Source organism: Oryctolagus cuniculus, chromosome 13, assembly GCF_051225735.1.
Source record: "Oryctolagus cuniculus isolate XC-2025 breed Fujian yellow rabbit chromosome 13, ASM5122573v1, whole genome shotgun sequence".
In the NCBI taxonomy this organism is placed as follows: Eukaryota; Metazoa; Chordata; class Mammalia; order Lagomorpha; family Leporidae; genus Oryctolagus; species Oryctolagus cuniculus.
This window is the reverse complement of record NC_142879.1, coordinates 104,298,182-104,315,199: the sequence shown is the minus strand read 5'-3', so window position 1 is coordinate 104,315,199 and position 17,018 is coordinate 104,298,182. Positions and strand designations below refer to the sequence as shown.

The window sequence follows — 17,018 nt, the reverse complement described above, 5'->3', positions numbered from 1 at the left end:
ACCAGTGGATGGAAGACTTCTCTTTCTCTTTGCCTCTCTGTAACTCTGCCTTTCAAATAAATAATCTTGTAAAAAAAATCATTCCACATGAAATATACAGATTTTCTCACCGTGATAATGTTATAAACAGCACTTAAGTTCTTAGATCCCCTCCAACTATAATAGTTGGGTGCTGCATAAGAGTATTTCTGTCAGTCACAGACATTTATGACAGTGGTCCCATAAGATTATAATGGAACCGATAGCCTTCTATCACATAGTAGTGTCATAGATATAAAAATGTAATACCACAATATATCACTCACATATTTGTGGTGATGCTGGTAAAAACAAACTTACTGTGCTGCCAGTCTTAGAAGTGCAGCACAATAATATATAGTACATAACACTTGGAATGATGGTAAGCTACTGTCTTACTGGGTTATTATTTACTATACTTTTCTTTAAGATTTATTTTATTTATTTGAAAGAAAGAGTTACAGAGAGGCAGAGGCAGAGAGAGAGCGAGCGAGCTCTTCCATCTGCTGGTTCACTCCCCAAATGGCCGCAATGGCTGGAGCTGGGCCATCTAAAGCCAGGAGCCATCCTGGGGAGTTCCACGTGGGTGCAGGGGGGCCCAACGACTTGGACCATCCTCTGCTGCTATCCCTGGCATAACAGTAGGGAACTGGATTGGAAATGGAGCAGCCGGGACTTGGACTTGGTGCCACAGGCCAGGGCTTTAACTCACTGCACCACAGCGCCGGCCCCCTATTTTTTTTTACAGTTATTTTAGAGTGTGTTCCTCCTTATAAAGAAAACAGTTCAACTGTAGCTCTCAGGCAGGTCCTGCAGGAGCGATCCCAGAGACACTGCTATAACAGATGACAGCCCCATGCAGGTTACTGTTCCTGAAGACATTAGAGTGGGACAGGATATGGTGGTGAAGACAATGATATTGATAGTCTTGACCTTGTATAGGTGTGAGTATGTATCTTAGTTCTTAAAAAAAAAAAAAAAAGCTTAAACAGTAAAAAAAAAAAAAAAAAAACTCTTTCAGAAACAGAAAATAAGGATCTAAAGAGGATCTAAAGGAGGAAACAATTTTTGTACAGTGTACAATGTGTTTCTGCTTTGTTATACAAAAAATCAAAAATTTAAAAGTATATATAGACTAAGAAGCTGTATTAGTGAAGAAAATTTAAAAATATCAATTTAACATGTAGTATTTGCAGTCTACAGCAATGTCTGTTCTAGATCTTCATAATCTTACTCACCACTCACTCACTGACTCACCCAGAGCAACTTCCAGTCCTGCAAGCTCCATTCATGCTAAGTGCTCTATACACTTAAACACTTTTATGTTGCTTTTTTCCCATGTTTAGCTACACAGATACCATTGTGTTATAATTGTCTGCAGTATTCAGTTCAGTAACGTCTATACAAGTCTGTAACCCAGAAGCAACATGCTAAGCCATGTAGCCTAGGTACAGAGAAACCTGTACCATCAAGTCATGTAAATACACTCTGTGATGTCCACCATGTCATGGTGTATTACTAAATAAAATCTGTCCTTAGCATTTAAACCACTATTGGCTTGATCTTTGACAGACGGCTAATAATGAACTGAAAACAAGGAAAGTATTAAAGACAGGGAGAACAGGCTTATTTGCTTTTTTTTTTTTTTTCGTTCAATAAAGCTGAAAAAAGGCAAAATCAAAGATGTTGTAAGAAGATGGTGATTGTGGGTAGCATCCAGGTGTTGGATGAAGTTGGACACAATTCAGAGAATAAGTGAACAATTAGTCTTAGGGAGAGACAGTTGTCTTTTTCTGGAACTAGAGATAAAAACGACAGGATCAATTAGATATGATGGGGAAATCAGACGACATAGAATAGGTTGTAAGTGTGAGAAAGCAAAAATGTGATGTTCATTCATCAGCCTGGACCGACAGCTACGATGAAGGCTAACTGCAAGGTGAGGACAGGAAACAGGTACTTCTCTCCGGGACACGTCACATCCATAAAGTCACAATGTCCTTTCCATCAATTTCTTACCCAGAAGCTTTGTTCTTTCGAACCACCGACTATCACAAACTATTGAAATTAAAGCAGTAAGGATAAAACATCCCACTCTTCCCTGAGGAATCTAAGGCACAGGGAAGCAGCCTGGATTCCCAAGCCAGGTGGAAAGCTTCGGAAAAAGCGGTTTCTCCGCATTAATTCTGTGGTGTTCAAGGAAGCAGAACCTCTGCTCCCCTGCATTCAGACCCCAGGTTGGTGCCTTCCCTCAAAGCTCTGCTTGGCATGGCGCCTCTTAAACCGCCGCTTCATTTAACTTTTTTTTTTTTTTTAACCCAAACTGCACTTTCCCCAAAGCCCTGTGGTAACCCAGACCCACTTGCACGGGAGGACCCTTTATGGTATCCATCTTCCACACACGGGGGGCGAAGGCAACTTTGCCATGGTTTCCCCTTCGACCTGTAGTCCACCAGTCTCCCTAGGCCTCCTAAGGCCAGCTCTGCGTTCCAGGCCAGTCACCCCTCCGGAACTGGCACGGACCGGTTCCATCCGTTTCCTCGCGGGAGGTAGGCTCTTGGGTTCCCAGAGGATGCGCCGCCACCTGATGATCCCGGCCCCGGCCTACGCCCACGCCTTCTTCAGCTGCCTACTTCATCCCTCAGGAGAAACTGCCTTCTGTCTCACTCCTGTCCTCCCAGCCCGCTCTGAGGAGGGAGCAACTGCTTCCACCAGCGAGCCAAGTCCCACCTTCATTTCAAATCTTTCTTCCTGGCAACGCGCTCTTAAAAAAAAAATGGGCCAGGGAATTTTTTTTTTTTCTTTTCCTCAGACCAAAATGAAAGCGAACTCCTCCTTTCGGGGAATCCGGTATTTCATTGAAACAAGCTACAGCTTTAAGGAGTTACCAACAACTTCTTCGTCTCCCAAAGAAAGCTAAATGGCTCTGGGGAACTCAGCGGCGGTCGGCAAGGCCCCGGTGTCCAGCAGCCCGGCAGCGCGGGAGCTTCCAGGAAAACTTCACTCCGCGACCCCGCCGCGGTGACGGCGCCGCCCCCGGCGCAGCCCGGGCCCCCAGCGCGCGCGCTGATTGGCCGCCGGGGCTCAGCGCGCCTGCGCAGTGCTGGTCCCGCGCCGCCCATCCCACCGCCCGGGCGCCCGTCGGCGGCCTCAGCAGGGATCGGGCGGCTGCCGGCGCACCGGCGAGCGGGCAGACGATTGGGGAGCCTGGTGGGCCCGGCCCGGTGTTCCCGAGGAAAGCAGACCGGGGCCGCTCTCCTGCGCCCTTCTCCCAAGCCTCCGCAGCCCCCGCGGCCCGCGCAGGCCAGCCGGGGAGGAGCCGCGGACACTCTGCCCCGGTGCGGCCGCGGCTGCCATGATGGATCGGAAGTGAGCCTGTGGGCGACTGCTGCCGGCGCTGGCGTTTCGAGTGCCGGCTCCTCGGCCGCGCCTGTCCGGGGAAGTGCCGGCGCGGCCGGCTGCCGACGCTCTCGGCCCTCGGGACCCCAGACCGTCCGCTGCGCCCCGCTGCCTGCAGAACTGAGCGGCGGGGAGTGGCCCCCGGCCTCGGGCCCCGGCTTCCAGGAACATGGCGGACCCGGCCGAGTGCAACATCAAAGTGATGTGTCGCTTCAGACCGCTCAACGAGTCCGAGGTGAACCGCGGCGACAAGTACGTGGCCAAGTTCCAGGGAGAAGACACGGTCCTGATCGCGGTGAGTGAGGGACCCCTGCCCCCAGCTCGCGTCCTGAGCCCCGGGGCCCGGCCGGGTCGGGGGGCAGAGGGAGGTGGCGGGGGTGCGGACCCCGCGACGGAGCCTTGGTGACCCCAGCCGTGCGGGTTCAGGGCACCCAGGGCAGGGAGACGGCGCCGCCCCGCCGGCGTGCCAGGACCGCCCCCACCCCGGCTTTGGGAGACGGGAGGCGCCCGGGCTCGGTCGGGGACACTCCCCGACCTGGGGCGCCGGAGCAGCCGTGCGGGGAGCGGGTTTGGTGCGTGTTAAGTTTGGGCGTGCGGTCACTCGGGATGGGCTTGGTGATCGCGACTTTTCGGTCTGAAAAGTTCAGCTGCAAAGTGACCTGTGGGGCCGGCCAGCCCTTTTGTGCCGCAAGCCGTGAAGGTACTAGGTTTGTAGAAACGCAGAGCTAGGTGTTGCAGCTGACTGTCTCCGTGGCGGGTTTTACCCGCCCTACAAACGATCGCCCAGCCGCCTTTGGAATGAATGACTTACCACGTTAACAGTTACAAATGGCAAATTGAAGACTGTCCAGAGAAACAGTGGGTTTTCCTCTGCCGCTGATCAGTTTTGGTTAATCTTGTAACAGAGCTAGCTGAGTTCGATGGGGTCAAATAACGTGCTGAGAAAGATCCAGAATCTCACTGTGCTTTTTAACAGGGGGTAACAGACTAGGAAAAAAGCGTTTACTTCATATCAGTGTGTGATTTAAAAAGAAAGATTCTAAAAAAGATAAAATTGACCAGCAGACAGGACTGTAGTTCTTCAGGGTTTAAACTGAAGGTTTGCAAAGTTCACATCTTGAAGACGAAGAGTTGTTAGGTCATTAACAGCTACCAAGTACTTCTGGGTAAAGATGTTAGGCCGGTTCTTTGTTAGCAAGTCCTCTAGAAAAACTCCTGGTATAAATGACATCATGCGAGGTGGAGAAGTCAGGCACAGTAATCCTTTTTCCTTTAGCGTGGTGTATTTTACATGGAATCAGTAGAAGCTTGCAAGGCCTGGATTAGTTGTCAAAACTTGAGGCCACTAGTTTCTTCAGGGTGTTTGTGGTTACTCAGCTTCATCTACAGTTGACTCAACAAACCACTTTTTCCTTTTACGCTGTGTTAAGCTTCTCTTACGGATCCCGATTTCTGTGTGTGTATTGACACAAATCTCCAAGTATCACTAAGGTTCTTTAGGATTCACAATGTATTAAGATCGGGGTAGAAGGTAACCTTCTGTTATGGCTCAAATATGACATAAAATGTGAAGAGAGCTAAAAGAGGAAGAGGTAATTACCACAGGAACCATGCATTTATTTTAGGTTGTTTTCCTTTGGGAAAGGTAAATGTATGAATTCTGTTTTTCAGAATTTCTTCAGTACTGTAAGTATGTTGAAATGATAATGAAAAATAATGGGTAGGTGATTGGTTTGTGATTCAGTAGTCAACAGTTGGTGACTCTGTAGGTAAACTGGTGAGCATTTTAGTCTGGTGTTTTAAAGTGTAAGCAAAAATACATTACAACCTTAAAAATTATAAAGCGACATGTCTAGTTCATTATTTTCAGGAACTGGTTTCTTGTATATAACTACATTAATTGCACAGAAGTCTGGTAAATGAATTAAGAGCAATTAGGAGGAGTGAAATTAAGAAAATCATCTCTTGGTTTGTTTTGTTCATTTTGTTGAATTCTGATCCTGATTCAGACTAAATGGGAGAGAATTGCTGCAATGAAGCATTTAAAACTAAATTATTGTAAACATGATTGAAGAAAATTTTGTACAGTCCTCTAGTTAAGTCAGAATTCAAAGTATTTCAGCTTATGATGTTACTGAATTATCAGTGCTCCTGGAGAAAGTAATTTTTAAGATTTCTGATTCTCTTCTAATTTCAGTTTTTAATATTTTGTCCAAGCTTTGTTCCTGTTAAGTCAGGATATCACATCTTTTGATTAAGTTTGGTGAGTGCTAAAAATATCACACTGAAATGAAGCAAATGAATATCATGAAAAATTTTAAATGGTACAAATATAACTCACATATTTGCTTTAAATTAGAAAATTTGTTATCCACAAGGCAGGGAGGACAAAGGAAGCAGTAATGTGGTTCAAGTGAACTTGCTAAAAATACCAGAAAAAAGTCAGGAAGAAAAATGACTGATGTGTATATTTATGCATCATAAAAGTAGTACTTGCTCATTTGATTAAGTATCCTTGCATATCATTGATCCTTATATGGAGTACCATAGAGGTTGGCAGAACTAAAAACAGGCTGCTGTAGTTCATTGATACTAGAAGAGACTAAAACTAATCAGATCATCTTGCTCATTTCCTTGCCTAAAGCAAAACATGATTTGTCATGTCAGGTCAATGAGGATTTGGTGTGGGTGCCCTCTTGATTAAGAATGAAATTGAAAGAGAAGAGGGAACCATCGTCTGTACCCTTACAGCTGTAGAATAGTATCCGCAACCAGTGCATAAGGAAGGAAAAATTTAACTTACAGTCCCGTGTGAAAAGATCACAATCCAGAATTCCAGACAAAGGCTTGTCCCTGCCAGCAGGGTGTCCTTCATAACCAAATTTGGTGTTCAGCCTGCTGTGTGCAGACTCAAACAGGATCCCTTCACTTAGGAAATCTGAGGTATGGTTGCAGTTCAGATACACTTACTCCTGTTTGGTTTGTTCCCTTGAAGCCTAAGTCAGATGTGAATGCATGTGATTCGGCGTTTGTAAAATTGAAATCGGAAACTTTGGAGTGTTTTTGAAGATACTTAGAATTAAAGGCTGCATAATGTACATTTCAAGGCTAAGAGCCAGATTTTTAAAACAAAGCTGTCCAGATACTGAGTTTTTCGTTTACTTGAAAGATATAGACGTCCCTTGATGATAGGCTATTAGAGATAATTTTTTTGTTTTACAGAGTCTTTTTTAAACAATGATATAACCTCTAAAAATAGTCACTCACTTCCAGCTTATGTTTGTGTGTTATCTTTTAATCATTGTCATTCATTTTATTTTAGTAAGGGTGTGGTGATTACATTTTTTCTGTGAGGTGTTGCTAGAGTAAACAGCTACATAAAGTACTTTTGAGGCACATTGCCCATTATTTCGGGCATGTCTTTGTAAATATGATTTGGAAGCACTTTTTTTGTTTTTTACTGATGTGAAAATTAAGGTATGACAACACTCACTAGTGTTACTGTTCTTTAAATGTTTGTTTTAATAAGATTTTTTATTTGACTTATTTTGGAGGGACACTTGTCTTCATTCTTTTACTATTTTCTATTGACTAAATTGTTTCTTGTAAGCAAAATTAGAATCAACCATTGTTTAACTTTTACTTTGATATTTTTTGCATGCCTGTTATTAAATGTTTATTCAAGCTGTTTGCGATCTCGACTTCCCTGCGAGATTATGAGTTCTTTAACACTAGAGACTGATTTCAGTTCAATTAATGTTACTTGATCACCTATGTTGGATATTGTTAGCTTAGTACTACCCAGCCTTATCCTGTATGACTTTTTGAGCCCTGCAGTCTTCAGTATTATTTCTAGAATTGTATTGTTCATCTACAATATCTAAAATAGTAGCTAAAGAAATGTTTGCTTGATATTTTTAAGATTTTATTTATTCATTTGAGAGGAAGTTACAGACATTGAGAGGGAGAGACAGAGAGAAGGGTCTTCCATCCACTGGTTCATTCCCCAAATGGCCACAATGGCCAGAGCTGAGTTGATTTAAAGCCAGGAGCCAGGAGCTTCTTCTGGGTCTCCCATGCAGGTGCAGGGGCCCAAGCACGTGGACCATCTTCCATTGCTTTCTCAGGCCATAGTAGAGAGCTGGATCAGAAGAGGAGCAGCCGGGACTCGAACCAGCACCCATGTGGGATGCTGGCGCCACAGGCAGAGGATTAACCCACTTTGCCACAGCACTGGCCCCTAGATTATCTTTTTTTGGCCACACTTGTTGAATTGACTGTTAATGTCTGGTAGTTTCTTAGCAAAAGAATATTTGTACATATATCATAGCTAAAGAATAATCAGACATTGATGACGTTTTAAATTGGTGGTAGAGTGAGGTCATTTCAGTATATTCATCAGGAATGCATTCAGCTGCAAAGGGAAAATAACTATGAACTTAAAGAAAAAGCTGTTTTCTCACGTAACAAAACAGCTAGAGAGAGGCCCTGATTCTGTGATACTCCAGTCATCTGGAGCCGGGGAAGCCGTTGACTTTTCATTGTCCTATTTGTCTTGTTTGCAGGGTTAACACTACAGCTCTCCACATTCACTCGAGCAAGGAGAAAGGGCAGTTTCAGCTGAGATAGTCTCTTTTATCAGGAAAACAGCGCCCTTCTTTCTCAGAGACCTCCCAACAGACTTCCTATTATCCAGAACTGGGTCTTGTGACCGCTGGTTGCAAGGAGACTAGCCCAGCAGCGCGAGGTAGCAAGGGAAGGGAAATTGGGAATGGCTTTGGAGTGCCATTGTGAGTGTCTGTCTGCTGCCAGGCTTTGGGGAACAGGACTGGGGGCTACAGTTTCTGAAAAAAACACTGTCGTTGAAGAGTGGGAAGGATTCTATAATGTCAAGGGTTATTTCCCCCTGAGATCGTGATTGTTTTATGCTTGTCCTGTTTTAGTTTTCCATTACTAATGAAATCCTGACTATAGGCCATTTATGAAGAAAAGAGGTTTATTTAGCTCCCAGTTCTGTAGGGTCGGAGTCCAGGCTGCATAGTGCTGGCTCCCTGAGGTTGTCCCTGGGCTGCATTACCTCGTGGTGGATAAGCAACCCCAGGAGCAAGCAGATTACGTCTGGACATGGGAAGCAGAGAAAGAAAGGGGAACCAGACTTGCTCCATTTATAAGCAACCTCTGGAGAGAACAGCCACAGGCGACGATGACGTAACGCACTGGCATCTTCTAATACACCATCCTGGGGGACCAAGCCTTCAACACAGGGACCCTAGGGAGACACCAAAACCAAAATAGGCTTGGTGTAATAAACTTCCTTTCCTTTAGAAAAAAACCAAACAGTAGGCAGACTCTTAGACGTACCCAGAACCCCTTACCTCTCGCTTTCTTCAGATGCTCACCCTCTCTCAAATTACTGGATTGCTCCTGCCAGCATTTAAATTTACTCAGGCCTTGCCCTTCTTAAAAAAAAAATAACAACTTTTTTCCCTTGGACTCATAGCCACATTTTCTTTTCTACTTGGTTACCTCCCAATCTTTTGTCAGCCCATTCCAATCTGACCTTTGTCATTGGTTACTTTTCAGTTTTGTTTTGACCTCCTTAGAAATTCTTTTGACTTAACATGGAAACTGTGTCCTGATTTTTTTTCATTCTATGCCTCTTGACTCCTCCTCATGCTTATCAGTGGTTGTCTAAGAGTAGTCCTTGGATTCCCCAGGATCCTTCTGGGGTGGTTTATAAGGTCAAAGCTATTTTCAAAATAAAATATTGTCTGTCTTTTTCACTGTGTTGACATTTGCATTTAATTCTAGCTCCTTGTACTTCAAACTTAACTTGCTTTGGTTTCTTGAATGCTCGGAGTTCTTTTCTGCCTTGGGAACTTCAAGCTGCTTATTTCTAATGCCTGGACTGCTTTCCCTCATACATTCCCCCTTCCTCGTGACTAATATTGAAGAGTGACAGAGAGCTAGGTGCTGTTTACTCAGTTTTAAAATATTCCTTAAATATCCCTTCTCCAAGGGTTTTCCTGATACTTTTCTGCTCTCCCCTAGACTCAGTGCCTCTCATGTACTCACACTCATTTGCATGAGTCAGTTCTAGTCATCTAATTGTCTAATTTTTACCCTGTTTTTACTTAGCTTCACAAAAGTAGATAGTGAATTTGTCATTCTAGAATGACATCTTGTGTTCTGTAATATTTATTAAATCGAAGAATGAAAACTTCTCAAAATCAACTGAAAAGCTCAATGAAATAGCAAAAGGAAGCCTGAATTATAATTTAATTTTATCATTAACAACTTTTTTTTTCAGGATGCTAGTTTCTTTACTGCTAAAATGATGTTAGTATTGAAAAATCTGAGGGAACTTTATGGAAAATGGAATTAAATGACAAAGTTTTTTGGCAAGGAAATTTTGAAGTTCTTGCATAGTGTTTTCACAATACATAGTTTTCATGAACATTTGAAGACACCTTGTAGAGTCTCAACACCTAACAAACTGGGCAGTCATTTAAAAAAGAATGCATTCAGCCTTACTTGAGTGGCTACCACATTGTAGTTTACTACAGTAGGCCCTGGGAATATATCAAAGAATAAAATAGACATTCTTGTGAAATTTATCCTGCTGGATTTGTACATGGTGACCTCAAAAGTTACTTGCACTCAAAAGATTCAGTGATACGAAGTGATGATACTGGCTATACATTTTTGAAGATTAAATATCAGATAGAATATTTAAGGGAGCTTAGAAATACCTACTCACCTTTAATTATATGACTGAAACGCTTTGTCTTTTGTTTTGCAGTCCAAGCCTTATGCATTTGATCGGGTGTTCCAGTCAAGCACATCTCAAGAGCAAGTATATAACGACTGTGCAAAGAAGATTGTTAAAGGTAAATATACTTAACCTGTTGTCTCAGTAGTAAGTAACATTTTGTTTGTGATCTTTCCTACTCAGTAGTCACCTTTTTGTTTTCGTGGCCCTTTCGTCTTTTTTTTTTTTTTTTTTTAAGAGAGATTTATTTATTTATTTGTAAGTCAGAGTTACACAGAGAGAGAGAGAGGGAGGAAGGAGGGAGAGAGGGAGGGGGAGAGAGAGAGAGAGAGAGGTGTCTTCCATCCGCTGGTTCATTCTCCAGATGGCCATCAATGGCCGGAGCTGTGCCAATCCAAAGGCTGGAGCCAGGAGCTTCCTCCAGGTCTCCCAGGCAGGTGCAGGGGCATGGACCTTTCTTCTAAACTAATTGCAGTACAAAGTTGTCTGGATGATTAAATGGTAGATACTAGTAAATGTTGCTCAGAATCCATGGTTTAATTATATGTGGAGCCTAGAGAAGGGCGTTATAGGAATGATGTTACCCACTTGTTCTCAAATGATGTGTCTATTCAATAGTCTTAGGAGAGTTGCTAAGGTAGCAGTTGTAGAAATAGAAGAGCGTGAAAATGAAAACAAAACGGCTAGGCAGGCTTCTATAAAGTGTTAGCAAATGCCAGTCTGTCACTCTTCATTCCTTCACATTCCTTCCCTTCTGGTTAGCAGAGACGTCTCTTCAGGATTTAGTAGGGAGTGCCAAAGGTTTCGAGAAGGAAGCATTCCAGTTAATACTGTTTAATTACTGTGATTATTTACTTATTTATTTATTTTAAGGATTTATTTATTTACTTGAAAGAGTTACACAGAGAAGTAGAGGCAGAGAGAGAGAGAGAGGTCGAGAGAGAGGTCTTCCATCTGCCGGTTCACTCCCCAGATGGCCACAATGGCCGGAGCTGTGTTGATCTGGAGCCAGGAGTTTCTTCTGGGTCTCCCATGTGGGTGCAGGGGCTCAAGCACTTGGGCTATCTTCTACTGCTTTCCCAGGTCATAGCAGAGAGTTGGATCAGAAGTGGAGCAGACAGGACTCGAACCGGCACCCATATGGGATGCCAGCACTGCAAGCGGTGGCTTTACCTGCTACGCCACCGTGCTGGTCCCCTTACTGTGATTTTTTAAATTTTGTATTTCCTAAAACCATAGAACTCCAGAGCTGGACAGGGCATAGTTAATATAAAAATTTCTTTTATCAGAGGGATCTTAACATTTAAATAACTAACTACTTATGATTTATCACATTTTTTGACAGCTCTAGATGTTTAAACATGCTTTTTAGATTGAGGCAAAATCTGTCTTGTGGCATTTAGTAGTTAGAGGAGTTGGAATTTAATATAAAAGTATGACTTTGGATTAGGAGGAGCACATCCCAGTAACAGGAGAGTAAATAGAGTTTATGTGTTGCTTTATAGTTGTGATGGAGGGAAAATGTAGATGTTCTCTCCATGTTAGTTACTTACTGTCTGCATATAGGAAGCATAGGCGTGACTGAGAGTGGGGGTGTGAAGAATTAGGAAAAGAGTTGAAATGCTGGATTAGGGTAGTGGAGCAGTGTTACCAGGTAGCACCGAGGGCCCTCTTGAGGTTAGCTGTCAGAAGGATTGAATTTCTCCGTTTGGAGTCTTGCCAGGTAAGTACAAAAGAAAGAAGGGAAAAAGAATTAAGGATACACCAGCAAGCCTCCAGCATGCTTGGGTCTGCTGTGACCCTGTGCATTCCTGCAGTGCTTGCCAGAACAGTTTTGAAACGGTTTGAGGCCTTGCCCTGCTCCATCCAGTGTAAGGTTATAGAACTTTCGGACAATTGGGGGGGAAAAAGGAAGAATTAGGGTTCTAGAAGGAGTTAGGATATGAAGGAGTAATAGAAGGTAACTGTGTGTGTGTGTGTATTTGTATAATATTTATTTGTTACAGAGGTTTTTTTTTTAAAAAGATTTATTTATTTATTTGAAAATCAAAGTTAAAGAAAGGGAAAGACAGAGATCTTCTGTCTTCTGATTCACTCCCCAGATGGCCACAACAGACAGGGCTAGGCCAGGCCAAAGCCAGGAGCCAGGAATTTCATCCAGGTCTGACACATGGGTGACAGGGGCTGAAGTTAGGCCTCTTCTGTTGCTTTTTCCAGGCCATTAGCAAGGAACTGGATTGGAAATAGAGAAGCCAGGACACGAACCAGCACCCATGTGGGATGATGGCATCAAAAACAGCAGCTTAACCACCTGTGCCACAGTGCCAGCCCTCACAGACAGATCTTCTATCTGTTGGTTCAGTGATTAGCCAAACAGGAAATGAGGCCATACTTTTTGCTTATGAAATTTTGTTCTACTTGTCTGTAGTTCCCATAATCTATAAATTTTTCTCCTTTTGAAAATGAGTGGGTCATTTGCAAATTATTCATCTTTTGTTTGCCTAATTCTGTTTGTCTTTTTTGTTTTTTTTTGTTGTTGTTGTTTTCAAGATTTATTTGAAAGAGTTACACAGAGAGAAGGAAAGGCAGAGAGAGAGAGGTCTTCCATCCGATGGTTCACTCTCTAGTGGGCCGAATGGCTGGAGTTGCCCCATTTGAAGCCAGGAGCTCCCTCCAGGTCTCCCACATGGATGCAGGGGCCCAAGGACTTGGGCCATCTTCTACTGTTTTCCCAGGCCATTGAGGAGAGCTGGATCAGAAGTGGAGCAGCTGGGTCTCGAACAGGCGCCCATATGGGATGCCAGCACTTCAGGCCAGGATGTTAACCCACTGCGCCACAGCGCCGGCCCCCATTTTGTTTGTTTTTTAACACTTACCTGTGAAAGTTTTCATTCCAAGAATGTAATTTTTTTGTTTTTTAAAGATTTTTTGTTTGTTTGTTTGAAATTCAGAGTTACAGAGAGGGAGAGAGGGAGGGAAAAACAGAGATCTTCCGTCCGCTGGTTCACTCCCCAAAATGAATGCAATGACCAGAGCTGGGCCAGGCCAAAGCCAGGAGCAAGGAGGTTCTTGTTGGTCTCCCACGTGTATGCAGGGGACCAAGCACTTGGGCCATTTTCCACTGCTCTCTGAGGCATATTATCAGGGAGCTGGATAGGAAATGGAGCAGCTGGGACTCAAACTGTCACCCACGTGGAATGCTGGCATTGTAGGCGGTGACTTAACCTGCTGCACCACAACACCACACCCTATTCTAGTGATTTTTATCTCTCTTTCATATATCCTCCGTTACATAGTCTGTATTGCAGGTTCATACCTACCTTTCTTACTCTTTGAGATAATCATTACCCTGGTGTCTTGGGTCCATGTATCCTACTACTTCTGGTTTTATTACTGTTTATAATTCTAAGATGACATCATTTGTTGAATTTAGTTTCCCCTTCCTTTTCTCAAAATTTCAGCCCTTCATTGACATGTTCCTACTTTACTGTCTGGAACCAAATTCAGGATAATAATTCCTTTCTTTTAAGTATAGTTAAGGCATTGGAATGAGGCAGATCTAGAGTGAAGTCTAGGCTCTGTTTGACTTTCGGCAAGTTACTTGGCCTTTCTAAGTTTCTAACTCTGCAAAATAGGAGGTAACCTGAGGATTTAAGCACACAGTAGATGCTGGCTACTCATTGTTTCATCTTCTGGGAGAGCAACCATTCTTTAATTCAATCAACTGATGTATGCTTGGGATAAGGTCAGTCTAAGATGGTTTTCACTGTACAAAATTAAATTTCCAGCAAGTGTTAAAATGGGAGGTTTCTGTCGATTGTCTTTTTCCTCTTCTGTGCCAGCTCTGTAGTTTATATCAGGACAGTAGCACCCGACGTGCCTTTTCCCTCCTGTCTTCACCCAGATGCTCTCTGCCGATGTAGTGGTCTCATGACAGAGTTGCCTCTGTGTCCGCCTAGTTCACACCCCTATTTTGCAGTAGCTAATACGAAACCAGGAGATTGGAACTCCATCTGGGTTTCCTGCATGGGTGGCAGAGACCCTGTACTGAACCATCATTTGTTGCCTCCCAGGGTATGCATTGGAAGCTGGATTGGAAGTGTGGTAGCTGGGATGTGAACTAGGCACTCAGAAAAGGGGTGTGGGTGTCCCAAGCAGTGACTTAAGTCGTTGCCCCAAAATGGCTGTTCCTCAAAATTTTTTTGCACCAAAATAAACTTATCTTCTGAGTCTGTTCTACTAACTTTTTGAAGTATCCTTGTATAGTAAGTTCACTGGTTAAGAGCGTATCTCTGGCACCAAGACTTTTCGGTTTGTATCGCAGTTCCATCTTACTAGCTGTGAAACTGTAGACCAGTTATTTAACCTCTCTGTGCCTCAGCTTCCTCATCTGTAAAATGGGACTCCTTGTAGAACCTTGCATTAGGAATAGGAACAATACTTGGAAGCTGCGCTATCCCTACCCCACCATCCCCCCTTATATTTGAAAGGCACAGGGACTGAGACAGACCATTTGCTGGTTCAGTGCCCGAATGCTTGCATTAGCCAGAAGCCTGGTACTTTGAAAGATCTCAAACAATATTATGTGTCAACTTTTTTTTTTTTTTTTTTTTTATCTGTTTGTAAGGTAGAGTTAACAGAGAGGCAGAGGCAGAGAGAGAAAGGTCTTCCATCTACTGGTTCACTGCCTAAATGGCCACATCGGCCAGAGCTGGGCTGATCTGAAGCCAGGAGCATCTTCCAGATCTCCCACCCAGGTGCAGGGGCCAAGCACTTGGGTCATCTTCCATTGCTTTCCCAGGCCATAGCAGAGACCTGGATTGGAAATGGAGGAGCCAAGTCTCGAACGAGTGCCCAAATGGGATGCAGGCACCGGGAGCAGAGGCTTAGCCCACAACGCCTGCCCCTGTCTGTAAAGTTTATTCATAGTTGTCCACTATCTGTCTCTCAAAAGAAAGACCAAAGTATATTTTAAAAGGGGAAGGAGGCCTTAGAAAGATGCTGTGTTAGTGATGGTAATGATCATTTCATAAGCATTTGAGTCCTGCTGGTACCAGGCACTGTACTAGCAGCCCTGACCTCCAGGAGTTCACAGGCTGGTGGCGAAGGCAGACTGGTAAATGCACCGTTACAGTACTTGGTACTAAGTATTGAGTGCAGGCAACCTACAGAGCGAGACTTCCACCCAGGTTTGTCTGGGTTAAAGGAAGCGGCGAAGCCTGAGCTGGTCTTGAAGGATGCACAGAGTAGGACCTGACCACTTCCCCAGCCAAGAGCAACCATGTGAGGAGGATACTCACTGAAGACAATGCATTTCATTATACAGATTTTACTTCAGGAAAATGTAATATTAACTAATATTATGGGTAAGTGTTTAGGTGGAAGTATACTGAAGTGTATTGATGTCTGCAGTTTACTTTGAAATGGCATTTTAAAAGATAAATGCATACAGGGGTGGATAGATGATTAAAACAAACAATGAAATGCTAGTGGTAGACTCTTAGTGTTTATGGGAGTGATCATTGTAAAATGCATTGTTTTTCTGTACATTAAAGTTTTTTATAATACAAGGATAAAATCATTATAGAAAACAATTTGGAGATGGGGGAAAGTGATTCTGAGCGTTCTGCACCCATGAATTCGATTGATTGTACACTGAAAATACTAAGAAAATATTTAGTTCTATACTGCAGAGGTAGTTTTTTTTTGTTTTTTTGTTTTTTTTTTAATTTGATTTCTTTGGCATTTTTTCTTAATATTATCCATGGAATGCAATAAAACAAAGGCCACAGACATTCAAAAATTAATGGTTGCTTCTGGGAAAAGGAAGTAATTTCAAGCCAGGTGTTTTTTTTTTTTTTTCCCCTCCTTTTCATTATTCCCTACACAATACAGTATAGTAGCTGTTTACATAATATTTACATTGTGTTCAGTACTATAAATACTCTAGAGATTAAAGGTATGTGAGAGATTGGGTCTAGACTATCAAATACTGTACCCTCTTCTATAAGGGACCAGTATATCCAAGGAATTTATCCTGAAGGTTTCTAAAACCAGTCCCTTTAGGATACTACAGGATGTCTGTATGTTCCTAATGGATAAAAATGTTGAAACCGCACTGATGGGTGGTTTACCTAGAAATCAGCTTAATAGTTGTATTTCCTGTACCCAGAACGGAGCCTAGGTCTTAGTGGATGCTCAGTAAACATTTCCTTGTTGAATATTCCAAAATCTCTGTAAATATCAGACTTCTAAAGTTAGGCTTCAGGTGTCACATGGGAGCCTTTGTATACAATATAATTTCACATAGCACAAATAGCGCTTTGAGACCTTTCAGCAAATATTTATTTAGTGGACCTATTGCAGTAGCAGGATGATTGGGTCTTAATGTGAATAAACCTTTTAAAAATCTAACAAAAATTTTAATTTTATGCTTAGACTTTATGATTGACTTAATCATTTTAAAGATTTATTTATTGATTTATTTGAGAGGCAGAGTTACAGAGAGGTCTTCCATCATCTGGTTCACTCCCTAAATGGCCACAACAGCCAGAGCTGCACCGGCACCCATATGGGATGCTGGTGCTTCAGGCCAGAGCGTTAGCCCGCTGCGCCACAGCGCCGGCTCCCCTCCCCCTCACTGTTTTCACCTGCTGTTTCCAGTGGAGTTTCTCTGGCTTCTTCTAGAAAATACTGCATTTGCATATTTTGTTTTTTGTCACCTAAAACTAAAAAAAAAGATTCCCCCAAACTGGAAACCAAAAGGTTACCCTGTTTGCTCACTGTCTTTTTCTTTTTAAGCATCTTTTAAAAAATTGGGGCACAACAA

At 43.0% G+C, this 17,018-nt stretch overlaps 1 protein-coding gene and 1 non-coding gene across 3 annotated transcripts in view; both read left to right on the top strand.

Annotated features, from left to right (window-relative positions):
• The first annotated feature begins 3,154 nt into the window (after window positions 1–3,154).
• Window positions 3,155–17,018, top strand: part of KIF5B (kinesin family member 5B) — a 44,994-nt gene continuing 31,130 nt past the window's right edge. For both annotated transcript variants that reach the window (XM_051821684.3, XM_051821683.3), the window contains exons 1-2: window positions 3,155–3,712; window positions 10,220–10,307. In XM_051821684.3, the coding sequence (XP_051677644.1) occupies window positions 3,587–3,712; window positions 10,220–10,307 (214 nt within the window). In that variant the 5' untranslated portion in view covers window positions 3,155–3,586. The remainder of the gene's footprint in view (window positions 3,713–10,219; window positions 10,308–17,018) is intronic.
• LOC127483627 (small nucleolar RNA SNORA9) lies at window positions 11,955–12,087 on the top strand. The gene has a single exon (XR_007910065.1). It is a non-coding gene; the product is annotated as a small nucleolar RNA SNORA9 (small nucleolar RNA).